General features: G+C 47.0%; 1 protein-coding gene across 16 annotated transcripts in view; it reads right to left on the reverse strand.

The window, feature by feature from the left end:
- SAP130 (Sin3A associated protein 130) overlaps positions 1-15,855 on the reverse strand; it is a 59,512-nt gene that overhangs the window by 39,537 nt on the left and 4,120 nt on the right. For 7 of the 16 annotated variants that reach the window (XM_083178095.1, XM_083178092.1, XM_083178090.1 and 4 more), the window contains exons 3-4: positions 12,117-12,337; positions 800-985 (exon numbers count right to left, since the gene is read on the reverse strand). In XM_083178095.1, the coding sequence (XP_083034221.1) occupies positions 800-985; positions 12,117-12,337 (407 nt within the window). The remainder of the gene's footprint in view (positions 1-799; positions 986-12,116; positions 12,338-15,855) is intronic. The other 9 variants (XM_083178091.1, XM_083178100.1, XM_083178099.1 and 6 more) reach the window with 4 other exon arrangements.

The raw sequence follows: 15,855 nt of genomic DNA on the forward strand, positions 1-15,855 counted from the left end.
TTGGATTCCATCACTGCACTGTCAAGTTGTAATGCTGCATAAACTTTAAGAGCACAGCACATCCTACTTGTCATGCATTAATGTTCACTACTAGATTGTGTTGGCAAGGGCGCAGCACAGACTGCATGAAAAATATAAAGACAAGTTTCCATCTATTTTCATAACTCGCGTTGACAAGCCGATGAACTACTCTAAACCTAGCATGGAAAAGGCACAATGTGCCTCGTTCTGAGTAGGGAGTAAAAGCTAAAAAGTGAATTAATGGTAGTGTTCATTCTAGTACCCGCCATCTTTGAAAACCCATGCAGTTCCTGTTCCCTGCCTGGGGTATCACTGTTTGCTGTGGTGTTTCTAGCACAGGTATGGTTTCCATATCAGCGCGGATATACAGACCACACTGTGCTAGAAGCACCACAGCAGAGAGCGACACCCCAGGCAGGGAAGAGGAACTGCATGGATTTTCAAAGATGGCGAGTGCTAGAATGAACACTATAATGGTGCACCTGAACAAACTATGTTGTAATACACAGGGTGCAAACATATTCATATTTCTGGCAAGGCTGCTTTTGCATGTAGTCAACAAGTGCGAAAACAGCTTTATGTTCACACAGCCATTTAGATTTGAATTTGGACACAACCCACCCAAATCGAAATCTCTGCACATTTTAACTCTGCCCCATCTGCAGTGCAGCATGGTTTTGCCAAGGTTCACAGTTACATGCTTGTTTAGGCTTCACTCCCATCTCAGAACAAGGCCCAAAGCCTCATGTTTATCCTTTATTTAGTACTAAGCACCGACCTGCTGCCCACTGATAGTGGCCACAGGGATAGATGAAGCCTGAGGAAGGCCACTCTCCATGGTGACTGTCACTGGCCCGGAGACCTTTGGTACAGCAGACAGGGCAGAGGGAGGTGCTGGAGCAATGGGGCGACTGGGAATAGTGGGCTTCAGTGGCTGCTGTGGGAAGACATCAATAATGAACTTCTGTCAAGACAAAGGGATTCATCTGACAGCCTTCAACAGGAACTTCAAAGACAGAAGTGTAATGTTATGAAAAGGGTTACTTTTTATGCAAATAATCTACATTAAAACAGATTAAATTACATTTCAATGTTACAACAGAAGGGGCAGCTGAATGTTGGGGGTGTAAGAAAAAGCATAACAGTTGCATAGGTGTCAGGCTTCAGAACAACTGAGCTTCACATTTATATTTACTGCTAATAAACCTCTTAAAACAAAATGAACATCTGGAATGAAAATCCTAAGCAATATGTTTAACTATCATGCGCTGTATCAACTAAAATAAAATTGTAAGTTTGCACTAATGGAATTTTTTGCTTTCTGTACAAGGTCACCTACCAAGGGCTGTGAGAGAAAAGCGGATTGGACTGGCCAAATTTAAAGTTGTTCTTTGTATTTAAATGTGTAGCCCATAGAAAAGATCTTTGATTTTCAAGCTTCCAACATCCATGTTAACATAAATACAGTTTGATCAGATGTGTATGTGTGAGAGATATATAGATTTTTTTTTTTATTTTACAGAAAATAGGAATTTAGTACCTACTGGTAATTCCTATTCACGAAGTCTTTATGGGATACTGGGAATCGTCTTAAGACCTTGGGTATTAGAGGGTATCCGCAGGAGACCGGCACACATAAAAACTGGGTGTACTGGCTCCTCCCCTCTTATTCCCACCCACGAACCAGTTAATGAAAAACTGTGCCCGAAGGAGGATGAAACATATATGAGAAGGATATGTAAATATCAATATATTAAATAGGGACTCTTACAAGACAGAGCCCCTAACTCCGAGACTCTGCGAGCCAAGGCCAAAGCCAAAAGTACAACCGTCTTCCAGGTGAGATACTTCACATCCACCGATGAGAAGGGTTCAAACCAGGAGCATTGCAAAAACAGTAGGACCACATCCAAACTCCATGGAGCTGTTGGTGGCACAAAAGGGGGTTAAATATGCAGAACTCCCTGCAGAAACGTCTGTACCTCTGGTAATACAGCAAACTTCTTTTGAAAAAATAATCGACAAAGCCGAGATATGGACTTTTAAAGAGCCCAGACGTAGGCCTAAATCCAGTCCTGCCTGTAAGAATCTAAGAAACCTGTTAAGGTTAAATTCAGCAGGAGGAAAATCATATTTTTCCCACCACCCCACATATTTTCTCCAAATACGGTGGTAGTGATTAGCTGTAACCGGTTTCCTGGCCTGTGTCATGGTTGTAATGACTGAAGCATGCAAGCCCTTGTGGGCTAATATTTGCCGCTCAACCTCCAGGCCGTTAAAAGAAGCCGCCCTAAGTCCTGGTAGACGCAGGGACCTTGAGTGAGCAGACCGCTTCTGAGAGGAAGACGCCACGGTTCTTCCAATAACAGGGCTTGAAGATCCGCATACCACGCCCTTCTTGGCCAGTCTGGAGCCACTAGGATGGCTTCCACTCTTTGGTTTCTTACTCTTTTGAGTACCTTTGCCAGTAGCGGAAGAGGAGGGAACAAGTATACCAGGTCGTATGACCAGGCCGTCGCCAGGGCATCCACAGCCTCCGCCAGAGGATCCCTGGTTCTCGAGCAATATCGGGGCACCTTGTTGTTGAACTTGGATGCTATCAGATCAATTTGCGGACATCCCCATCGATCCACAATGCTGGCAAAAACTTGTGGGTTGAGGCTCCATTTCCCCGGAAGCAGGTCGTGGCGACTGAGAAAGTTCGCCTCCCAATTGTCTACACCCGGGATAAAGGTGGCTGACAATGCTGACACATTCAACTCCACCCAAAGCAGAATCTTTGTAGCCTCCCTCATACATGAGTTGATCTTTGTTCCCCCTTGGCGGTTGACATATACCACTGTCGTGGCATTGTAGGACATCTGTACAGCCTGGTGACGTAGCAGGGTCTGAGCCTGGAGGATCGCATAATAAACTGCGCTCAATTCCAAGACGTTGATGTGCAGTTTCGATTCCCAGGAAGTCCATCGGCCCTAATGGGACCTTCCCAACGTCACTGCTCCCCACCCCAGCAGACTGGCGTCTGTTGTTAGGAGTATCCAGTCTTGTATCCCGAATCTCCTCCCTGCGAGCAGGTTCGGAGCATGGGTTCACCAAAGTAGAGACTGTCTGGCACTATTGGACAAGAAAATCCTCTTGTGCATGAGAAGATGTGAGCCTGACCATTTCCTCAGAATATCTAACTGGAAAGGTCTGGAGGGCTTCGAATGTGGCTACCATTTTTCCCAGTAACTGAATGCACTGGTGAATCGACACCTGAGTCTTGGCTAGGACCTCCAGGACCAGAGTTTGAATGTCCTCTGCTTTCTCCTGGGGAAGAAACACCCTCAGGTTTTCTGTGTCCAGTATCATTCCCAAAAAGAGAAGACGTATTGTCGGTGTCATGGAGGACTTCTGTAAATTTGTGTGACGTCAGGACCTGTTTGGTCGTGATATACTGCAGGAGGCCTTGATCAGCAGGTCGTCCAGGTAGAGGATGATGTTTACCCCCATCCTTCTGAGCAGTAGCATCATTTCCGACATTACTTTGGTAAATATGCGGGGGGACGTTGAGAGGCCAAAAGGCAGGGCCCTGAATTGGAAATGCTCTTTCAGAGAAAATCTCAGAAACTCTTGGTGTGGACCCCTAACAGGAATGTGGAGATAGGCGTCCTTTACATTTAAGGATGCCATAAATTCTCCCTCTTCCAGACTGGCTACCACTGCTCTCTAGGACTCCATTCTGAATTTGTACACCGTTAGATAAGGGTTCAATATCTTTAAATTCAGTGTGGGGCGTACCGACCCATCCGGTTTCGGTACTACAAATATGTTGGAGTAATAACCCCTTCCCTGTTCCGTCACTGGGACTGGGGCTACGACCATAGAATTTACCAGCTTCTTTACTGCTTGTTTCAGTATTACCTGATCCTCCACAGCTGCTGGTAATCCTGATCGGAAGAACCTGTGAGGGGGCGGACCTGCAAACTCCAGCCTGTAGCCATTGGAAATAAGATCCCTCACCCATGTATCCAAGTGAGAGGCTTCCCAGATATGACTGAAATATGCTAATCGACCCCCCCCCCCCCCCACCTCAACGCTGTCTCGCGTGGGGGACCGCGAATCAGGCTGAAGGCTCGGAGGAGGTTGAACCGGAGGCACACTCCTGAGCAGCCGGAGCTTGAGCTCTCCTGAATTCGCCTCTGGCTGCCCCCTCTTGCCCTTTGTTTGGGCCTGGAAGGCCAAAAGGATTGCTGTGACGGACCCGTAAAGGGACGTCTGGTCTGCGTGGCTGTGGTCGGATGAAATATGGATTTCCCCGCCGTTGCCTTGGAAATGAGGTAATCTAACTCACTGCCAAACAACTTAAGACTTTCCACACTACGATTGGAATCAGCATCAGCCACCCACTGGCGTAACCACAGGGACCTGCGTCCCGACACCGCCATGGCTAAGGAGCGGGCGTTAATAGCACCCAGCTCTTTTTGTGCCTCACAAAGCGCCTTAGCGGTGTCTTGTATGAGGTGTAATTTTTCAGCAACTTCTGCTGTGGACATGTCTGCTAACATGCCTTCCTGGATCTGAGTCACCCAAGTATGAATGGACTTAGCCATCCAGCAACTGGCGAGGACTGGCCTCTGAGATGCCCCGCTGGCTGTATAAATGGCTTTAAGGGTGGTATCCAACTTTTTATCTGATCTTTCAGAGTGGCGCACCCCGGTACTGGGAGTACCACCTTCTTGGATAATCTGGATACCAAGGCATCCACTACTGGGGGCTCCTCCCACACTTTCCTACTGACCGGGTCAAAGGGAAAAGCGGACTTAAATTTTTTGGACAGCTGAAACAGTTTCTCAGGCTGTTTCCAGGCTTCTTTTAATGTGTCCTCTAAGTCTGACTGTTCAGGAAAAACAATGTTTTGCTTTCTCTGTGACATAAAAAATGGATCGACATCCTGTGCTTCAGCCAGGGGGAGATTCAAAACCTCTCTCATAGCCATGATGAGAGGTTCCGGGCCGCGCAGAGATGAATGAGTGTCTAGCAAAGGCTGTATGACGACGACATCATCATCACCATCATCAGCTCCCTGAGAATCTGCACCTGAGTCAGGTAAAATGGTGGCCGAAGTGCGCTTGTGTGACTGGCCCGGAGTGGGGGTGATATTATCCACCCTTGCAGACAGGACAGATAGGTCCTGCTGCACCTGCTTGGTCTGCACAGTATTTGCAGCCAATTGAGACGACACATTCTGCAGCATTGTTTTAATACCCGACGCCCACGCAGGTTCCTGGGAGTCTGATTGTGGGGTCCCACTAAGCTGGGGTGATGCGCCCAGTTGTGGAGACATACATTGTTCACATGTAATCTGTGAAGTGGACCCAGGCACAAACTTTGTGCTGCAAATAAAACGTTATTTGTCTCACCATATTCGAGAAATGACAACCTTCCCCCAACACACAGTAACACACACAGAATATTACAATAAATCAGTGTGAAGTGTACAGAAACTAGGTGTGAGCTTCTTACCACAAATATGGCGCCGCAGAAGGCTGCCTTGGAGCTGTGCAGCTCAACCAAACTATATGTCTCCCCTTGTCTCCTCCTGTCCTCATTCACCACCCCCTCGAGTGAGGTGACCCTGCCAAGTGTGGTGACGAAGCACAGCAGAGAAGCCCTTCTGAAATGGAGCTCACCCCTGAAGCAGACCACCCGTATGGGCCTGACGGAGCGGGAGGTGGGCAGATTGGCAGCCCTCACAGTCCACACTGCCCTTGCTGCCCTGTGCAGAAAGGATGCAGCAAAGTTGTTGCCAGCAGGGAAGTCTGGCATGGTCGAATGGTGCAGTAACCGCAATAGGGGCTGCCGGGCCGGAGTCGCTGTCAGGTGGAAACGCAGAGGCCATAGATCTGCCCTCCCAGCAATCATGTTATCAAACACGAGATCTCTCGCGAACAAGATGGATGAGCTGTCTCTGCTAATACAAGATGCAAGGTCGGCCACTGCAAGATCCTCCATCCTATGCTTCACAGAAACCTGGCTGGAAGACCATATTGCTGAATCCTCAGTGACTCTGTCAGGCTTCGGCCTCTTCAGGGCCGACCGCAACAAAGAGCTCTCGGGCAAATCCAAAGGAGGGGGCATCTGTCTGTACATTAACGACGGGTGGTGCACAGACATAAAGTCCCTGGGCAAGTCATGCAGCCCCCAACTAGAGACTCTTACCATAAAATGCAAACCTTTCTACTCCCCTCGGGAAATTGCCTCTATTATCCTAGTAGGAGTATACATCCCCCCACAACCAAGTCCAACAGAAGCCCAACTTCAGCTGGCCACTCTGATAACGGACACTGAACTTAGACACCCAGACTCGCTGCTCATTGTGCTTGGTGACTTCAACCGTGCCAACCTGAGCCAGGAGCTCCCAAAATACACCCAGCAGGTCACATGCCACACAAGAGAGGGGCGAACGCTAGACCACTGCTACACCACCATAAAGTCTGCATACCGATCCATACCCCATGCAGCTCTGGGGCTCTCCGACCACTGCATAGTCCACCTTCTTCCGACATATATCCAGAAGCTAAAGTCTGCTAAGCCTGTTATCAAGTCTGTCAAAAACTGGTCAATCGAGGCAAAAACAAAGCTTCAGGCCTGCTTCGACTGCACTGACTGGATGGTGTTCGAAGCCTCTGCCTCTGACATAGATGAACTAGCGGATGCAGTCACATCCTACATCAGCTTCTGCGAGGACTTATGTGTACCAACCAAGCAAATCCGATCCTTTAACAACAACAAGCCATGGTTCGGTAGCAAGCTCAGGAAACTCCGCCGAGCCAAGGAGGAGGCATACAGCAGTGGGGACAGGACACAGTACAAAGAAGCCAGGAACTCCTTGACTCGGGGTATCAAACTCGCAAAAAGGGAATATACAAACAAGCTGACACACAACCTCACAGCAAAGGACCCTGCGGCAGTATGGAAGGCCATGCAAAACATCACAAATTACAAGAAAGCCCAAACACAGTCTGAAACCAGCCATGAACTTGCAGAAGACCTGAACAAGTTCTACTGCAGATTTGAGCAGGCCGTACCTCCCCCACTCCATCCCAAAGACCACCACACCCAGGCCCTCCACGTGGACCAAGGCGAGGTAGAAGCAGTACTCAAAAGAATAAAACCTAAGAAGGCTGCAGGACCAGATGGTGTGTCGCCATCCAGCCTTAGGACCTGTGCAGCTCAGCTCGCCCCCATCTTCACAACGATATTCAACTCCTCCCTGGACTTGTGCAAGGTTTCTGCCTGCTTCAAACGCTCTATCATCATCCCGGTCCCTAAGAAAACACCCACGAAGGACCTAAATGACTTCAGGCCAATTGCACTAACCTCAGTGGCCATGAAAGCATTTGAAAGACTAGTACTGAAGCACCTGAAAGAAGTGACAAACTCTCACCTTGACCCCATGCAGTTTGCCTACCGGGCGAACAGAAGTGTAGAGGATGCGGTCAACCTCGGGCTGCACCATATTTTGCAACACCTCGACCACCAAGGCACCTATGCAAGAGTCCTATTTGTGGACTTCAGCTCAGCATTTAATACTATCGTTCCCGGCATCCTGCAGCCAAAACTCCTCTCCTTAGGAGTCCCAGGACCAACATGCTCATGGATAGTGGACTTTCTAACAGCAAGGGAACAGGTGGTCAAAGCCGGCGCCTTCTCGTCCAGCACACGAACAATCAGTACTGGAGCCCCCCAAGGATGCGTCCTCTCCCCTCTGCTCTTCTCTCTCTACATGAATGACTGCACCTCAGCTGAGCAGTCAGTGAAAATCATCAAATTCGCAGATGACACCACTATTATCGGCCTAATCAAGGATGGTGACGAGACCGCGTACAGGCATGCAGTGGAGAAGCTGACACAGTGGTGCAGCAGCAACAACCTCGATCTAAACCCCACCAAAACAGTGGAGATGGTGGTCGACTACAGGAAAAAGCCAAATGCACTAGCCCCGCTAACAATAGCCAACGCAGTGGTGTCGCGGGTTGATTCCTTCAAATTCCTAGGGACAACCATGTCCAGTGACCTAAGATGGGGACTAAACATAACCACAAACATCAAAAAGGCCCAACAGCGCCTGTTCTTCCTGAGGCAACTCAGGAAATTCAACATCCCACAGGAGCTGCTGTGCATATTCTACACCGCCATCGTGGAGTCTGTCTTATGTTCCTCGATCACAATCTGGTACGGTGGCGCAAGCGAGAACGACAAACAAAAACTGCAGAGGGTAGTGAAGACTGCGGAAAGGATCATAGGGACCGACCTCCCCCCGATAAGGGATCTGTTCTCATCCAGGGTAAGGAAACGTGCTGAGAAGATCGCAAACGACAAGCTGCATCCTGGTCACAACCTGTTCGACATCCTACCATCCAGAAGACGGTTCAGGTCCATCCCTGTCAAAACGTCCAGATCAGCAAGAAGCTTCTTTCCGTTAGCCGTCCATCACCTGAACAATCCAATCAAAGCGAATGCAATCCCAATATCAACAGCCAAACAACGTGTCCCCACTTGGCGACCTGACCACCATAGTCGTAGCTAGAAATTAAATGCTTGTAATGTCTTTATGTAATATATGTAATGTCTCCCTCCCCCCTTTTCATCCCTGCTTGATGCTGCACTGTAATCCACAAAAAATTCCTAGTGTGCGCAAGCACACATGGCCAATAAAGTTGATTCTATTCTATTCTATTAACACAGATGTGTGTATAGCTTAACCAGCTTGTGGGGGAAATGCTGAGGGTTACCAGTACACCCTTTTAACCTGAACTGCCTTTATAAGGAGTTGGTTTAACACATATAAATGCTTAGGATTATTGAGTGCACAGTGTGACACACAAAGAGCGATTTTTAGCGCTGAAAACACTTGATTATCTGCGGCAGATGTCCCTCTAGGAAACCTCACCGCTGAGGAGTGTCTGGAAACAATAATGGAGCCGCAGGGAGAAGCAGGAAGCAGTGTTGGCACCCACAGAGCTCTCTCTCTGAGCAAGCCCCGCCCTCTGCAATGGAGCTGGGCTTTTTGCTAATATTTATACTGGCGCTGGCTGTCAGTATCGCCCGCCTGAACCGCGCTTTTTATGGAACTGCCCTGGTGGCCCAGGGACTGTCACCTAGCTTCCAGTGTGTGACGGGGGCTCTGCGCAGCCCCTGTGCAGAGATGCAGAGTCTGCCGCTGCCATCTTGCCGCAAAATGGAACCGGGGTACCCCCTGTGGGGACCCTGGTTTTTACTCACCACTGCATGCGGCATGCCCGGGATGACAACAACCCACTCAGGACAGTGGTCCTGGAGCAGGGACAGCTCGGTACCTGAAGAGGACTGCAACTTAACCCTTCTCCTGACTTCCCACGAAGCAGAAATGCTGTGAAGTCTAACACAGCAAACCCAAAATAATAAAAGAAAGTAAACTGAAGACAAACTCTCTGGAGCTCCAGCAGTGTGCATCCTCTTCTGAGGGCACATTTTTCTAAACTGGTTCACTGGGTGGGGATTCAGAGGGGAGGAGCCAGTACACCAAAGTTTTATATGTGCCTGTCTCCTGCGGATACCCTCTAATACCCAAGGTCTTAAGACGATTCCCAGTATCCCATAAAGATGATAGTGAAATGTACATATGAAAAACATGGCTGTCACATCATGCTAAATCAGGAAGAGCAAAGTAGTAAATGCAGCCAGCAAGACCTTGGAGTTTGGCTTCTACACAGACTGTATCTGATAAACGCATCTCATTACTGGCCCTTGTTATTGCGGCTTCAATATGTATGGCTTCCTGATTCACTGGAACCACACAGAGCACATATGAAGTGATCAGAGGTCTGACTGCTCCAAAACCACCCACTCTGTACCATGTGTTCATCTACTGCATCCCATCTGCCCTTTCAGGGGCATTCAAGGTGTGCAGATATTTACGACAGTCCGAAATATTGGCACATACTTATTCAATCTCGGCCACCTTTTTTGACATGCAGATTCGACTTTGTAAATAAAGTTGAATCGGCCTGATTAAAAACAGACACTAAATTGGGGACACTGGATTTTGACACAAAATACACGTGAATTGTCAAGTTTGTTGTAGGGATGGCCATTGATGGTTGCCATTAATGGCGATACTGCAACTAGCCATTGATAGAAATAAACTAGGTGATAGATGACCATCGATAGTCAAAGAAAATGGATGTAGGTAAAACTAACTGGCCCAATCAGAACATGGGGGTGGGGCTTCAAGGGTGTTGGGTTGGAGCTATGCTTAGTGTCTCACCTCGTTTTTGCTGTGCCATCAACTGAGGGAAACCACCTGGTTCCCCCCCATCGATGGCAAAAGTATTAAACATTGGCCATAAACCATCAATGATTTCGAATCATCAATGGACATCCCTAGTTTGTCTCAGATCCATGTGTTTTCTGACTATCGGAGATTAAATAGCTTTTGCTGATATTTCAGACTAAGACATATAGGCACACATTGAAAACCCCCTTCAATGCCATCTCCCTTCATATTTGATCTAATTTTGTACATAAAACCCTCTTTATCCTTATCCAACCTAAACCATTTTCCAGCACAGCTGACAGATTAGGTATACCCCTTTCACATTCCCAAAATAAACCAGTGTTATTGCCAGTTCAACCCAGGTCGAAGTGCGGTGTGAAAGCACCAAAGTGAAATACCCTGGGTTGAGCAGCCCAGCATTTCAACTCGCTATTAGGTAAGTAGACTATATAAATAGACAACAGTTCTTAAGCCAGACTAGAAAATGTTAGGTATACATTTACGTGAGTGTATTTACATGTATTTAATTTTGTCTTTTTATTAAAAAATTTAGGGGGGTATTCAATCACCGGCGGGAGATTGCCGCCGGGCTCTAGTCAATGCTTCCTTCCCCGACAGCATTGAGCAGGGTATCTCGGCAGAACGAGCCTGACTTCACAAGCTGTCGGGCTCATTCTGCCGAGAACGGTCGGGAAGTGACGAGCTGCTGGCTGCAGCTCGCCTCTTCCTGGCCATGCCTCCTTCTGGTCCCGCTGCAGGCGGGACATTGAATCCCGCCTGCGTGTTCTCGGTCGAGCTGACCGAGAACGGGACAAAATCACCCCCCTATGTGGGATGCAAATGTTTTCAAGCAGACAGCCACTAGAGGGTGCTTAATTGAGCAATTCAAACGTAGTTCCATTTGGCATGTCCGGCTGCCGGTGTCTGCCATTAAACTCGCTACCACGGGGTTGGCGAGCTGAAATGCGTAAAAACTAAACCGGTTGAGTACTTAAAAATGGGACTTTTGCGTTGCGTCCACTTGTTTGGACAGGTTAAGCCGCCACATCTAAACCCTGCTATAAAGGAGCATAAGATGCGCAAATAAAATCATCAACTAAATTATGCCCACACAAATTCTCGTCACTTTAAACATGAGCTTGGGTGCGAACAATTGAATATAGCCCAATGATTAACATGACAGCACTTGCTATGGTTTACATCAGACAATACAAATAAAATTAATTACAGGGGGAAATTTTTTTTTCGGTTTTAGTGCCCATTACATATGTTGCATGAGGTTTACGAAAAAAAATTGAGGTCCATTCCATTCATGCTTAATTGAGTCTCCCCCTAAAATTTCAAGGGTCTAACTTTCTTCTAAACCTTCCTATGCATTTAAACAGTGGGTGGGTGGGGTGTTGGATATTATTCCAACCCCGGACAATATTTCCAGCAGGGGGAAAGATTGTATGTTTTCATACCGACAATTAAGATGCATTAAGCCAGGCTTAATACATCTACCCCATTGTATCATTTGCATGTTGTCTAGAGTGTACCCAGCATAAAAAGCTTGTTGCAGTGAGATTAAATTGTCTGACAGTTCTGCTCATAGTATGTTTTAAGACAGGATACAGGAGTTCTCAAATGCCAAAAATGTAAGTCGTTTCCTAAACTCAATAATACATTATGTCCATTTATACTTTGTTGCATCAATACATTTTCCGTTCTTTGAATAACAAAGTATAATATTAACAGAAACAATTCATAGAAAAAAAATCATCAATATAAAACACTTTATGGGTGAGTTACTCACCTTAAGAATCCCCTCAGAGAAGGACAATGGAACAGTAGGGAGATGAGCAGACTGAGCTGTCATTGTAATGGGACTGGCTGTGTGGTGGGGAAGCATCTGTAATTGTGGGTAAGGTCTCACTACCACAGCCTCTTGTTTCTCATCACGAGGGGGAAGAACTGAATTACTATGAGTGTCACGTGACTGGACTTCCATTTCCCGTAAAGACTCATCACCTCCTACTAGAAAAAAAAGGTACAAAATGTTTATTAAAAAAAAATAAACAAAAAAAAAAAAACTGCCTCTAAAACATAGCAAATTACACACACAGCTAATGAAAGCTTATATAAATTTTATGTGAAAATATTTAGTCCAGTAATATTGACTGCATTTATGCAGAACACTACTGCACTGATGGAGCTGCAATGATTTTTTTTCATAGCACCTACTTTTAACACTAACTATGCTGCGTACACACTGGGTGATAAATCGTCTGTTTCAGTAGAACTGCCAACATAGCGCTGGTCCATCAGCCAGGATGTACAAGCTATATGTTTAAATGACATCGTTCAGACATAGGTCATTAGTCGTGCAACATCGTGCTATGTGCACAGGCGATGCGTCGACCACTATACACATGCTGCAGGAGCCAGCAGTGATTGACAGCTCAAGTGGGCGGACAAATGTAAATGCACCCGCCCAGTTGTGACATTAGACAGTATAGAAAACACACTGCCCAATCCATCCTGAGATATATGTGCACATCACTTGATCTGCAGATCTATCTATGAAGTCGAACCCAGCTTTGGAGTAGAGCTCAAGAACATATAAACATTAATGGACAAAAGTAGTCAGACGCCTGACCACTCCACCAACAGAGACTGTAATAACACACCTGTTGAGAAAGTTACATGCGAAACGCGATAAGGACTTTAACGTTGGAGTCGACACCTGCTTGTCCAACACCTGATTGTCTCCTCGGACTTCATAATCTTTATACCTTTCTATTCATACCATTGCAGCCACGATTCCTGACACATGCTACACCCCAGCCGAAGGGTAGAGTTTCTCCACACAGAATGGGATTTACTGACTGACTCACAATACAAGCTACATGCACAGCCCTGAAATAAGTATCTCTCTTCAGCAGACACACCCGGGTAACTGTACAGCTACAATATACAGCCGAGAAGTTAAGATACTGGTCCCGTTTCAGCTACATAAAGAACCTGGTAATTATGCCTACAAACAGGCAATTTGACTGAGCCTTGGCACCGCAGTGAGTACACTATATATTGACAATATTGTGGATACGGATACTAGTCACTTATACTCTTCTTAGACCATCCTAGTAGAGACAATCACATTTTATGCAACATGACACTGTTTTATCTTGTGTCACATTTCAAACTATAAATGTATAGATACAATTGTATAATCTTATGATTTATATAGATATTGCTGAATACCATTATTTATTATTTACCCTGTTGTCCATTGTCATCTTAGAATAGCAATAACTTTATATATATATACATACATATATAGTGTTCCCGTTAGGCTTCTTTCACGGGGCGCTGCGCCCTGCCCCTTTCAATCCTGCTAAATTCCGCCCTGCCCTTTTTGGCGCGCCCTGCATAGTAATATGCGCTGCAACTATTGTCTCCCCGGCCGTGACACTCGGCTCAGCTCCGTCCTGTCCTGTGTCCAGCTCTTCTGGGCAGCATGCACCCTCCCCCCTAGCAAGAGGTGAGCGGTGTGTCAGCGCGGCAGGGGAGGGTGCATGCTGCCCAGAAGAGCTTGACACAGGACAGGAGCTGAGCGGAGTGTCACAGCCGGGGAGACAGACATATTACAGCCATCAACAGTGAATGTACTATAGCTATAGCTGCACGTGGTGAGACAGAGACGCTGTGTCCAAATACCAGCTCAAGTAGTAAATATGTCCCAGTGAGAGGTAACGGGACTGAAGCCCCGACGGCAGGCTCATAACTCACAACAAACTAGGGAACGAACAGTGTCAAGTCTGCTATGACCAATGATATATGTAACACAGATAAAGTATATGAAGCCTATAATAACAATGTAACAGCAACGGGGAATCTGTGCATATAAATCAGATGTAAATACCGGCGGATAAACGGTTATAGCTGCGATAGACAGCATAACAGCGTCAGTTGCAGCAGGGATCCTTACACTGACATAAAAACAGTGAATGTGTCTTAACTGCATGAGGCGAGACTAAAACGCAGATAACAGTGCTTATATCTCTGTAAATAAACATACAACAATATACAGTGTGTTTCTGATGCAATAAATATTAGAACTGGGAATTTATTCACTGCCAGAAAGAGAGAAATCACTATTAAAACTATATATGGTACTCCCCACATGCAATATATAGCAAGCAATAAAGTGCATGATCTGCCAGAACCCATATAGGGAACAACACAGCTTTATATTCTAACGTGGTATAAAAGGGAGGCGAAATATAATTCCCTTTCTCTCTTCATATTACAACCATGCCTCCTTCCCCTGCCTAGCTGACACGCCGCTCAGCACCTTATGTAAGCGCCTGTCAGCGCTATTATAAGCAGCCTGGCCTGCCTCCTTCCCCTGCCGAGCTGACACACTGCTCACCTCTTGCTACAGTATGTGAGCGGTTGTCAGCTATTACAATCATCATGCCTCTTCCCCCCCCTGCCTAGCTGACACCACGCCGTTCACCTCTTGCTATGTGAACGGCTGTCAGCTATTACAAGCAGGAGACCCAGGGCCGGGCAGGAGAAGCCCTGCACTGGCAAAGAGAAGGAGAGTCGGCGCCGGGTGCGGAGACAGGAGACCCTGCCCCAGGAAGAGAAACCCTGCACTGCTGTTGGTGGGAGAGGGAGATCCAGCACCGTGGAGTGGAGTGCGCTGCTGCCAATGAGAAGAGGAAGGTACACTAGACATTCAAAGTGTCACTATGCTTTCAAACCCCTGCTCAACCTTCTGCTCCCACTCCTCTCGCCATGTGTGCCCCTACCCACGTGTTCCTCTGTCCCTTCAATGTGTGCCTCTGCCCCTGCCTGTGTGTTCCTCTGTCCCTGCCCATCTGAGCCTATGCTCAGATATCCCTGCCGTGTGTGCCCCTGCCTATATGTGCCTCTGTCTCTCCCCATGTGTGCCTGTCTCCCTGCCCATCTGTGCCCCTGTCCCTGTGTGCCAATGCATGCCTCTCTCCGTGTCCCCAAATTTTGGCTCAGTCTGTGTGAGGGTATGTAAAGTTTGGCTCAACCGTGTGGCAAAACGTGAATTTTTTCCTTAATCTGGGTGGCATGACGTGAATTTTGGCTCAATCCTGGTGGCTTGACGTGAATTTTTGCTCATTACGGGTGGCATGATGTGAATTTTGACTCAATATATGTTGCATAATGTGAATTTTTGCTCTGTCCGGGTGGCATGATGTGAATTCTGGCTCAGTCCGGGTACCAGGATGTGAATTTTGGTTCAGTCCGGGTACCAGGATGTGAATTTTGGCTCAGTCCGGGTACCAGGATGTGAATTTTGGCTCAGTCCGGGTACCAGGATGTGAATTTTTGGCTCAGTTTGGGCACCAGGATGTAAATTTTAGCTCAGTCTGGGTACCAAGGTGTGAATTTTGGCTCTGTCCGGGTACCAAGAAGGGGATTTTTGCCTCAGTTTGGGTACCAGGATGTGAATTTTGACTCAATCCAGGTGGCAGGAGGTGAATTTTGGCACTCTAATTTTGGCATAAAGG

This window comes from Crinia signifera, chromosome 3 (assembly GCF_055691185.1).
Source record: "Crinia signifera chromosome 3, ASM5569118v1, whole genome shotgun sequence".
NCBI classification, from domain to species: Eukaryota; Metazoa; Chordata; class Amphibia; order Anura; family Myobatrachidae; genus Crinia; species Crinia signifera.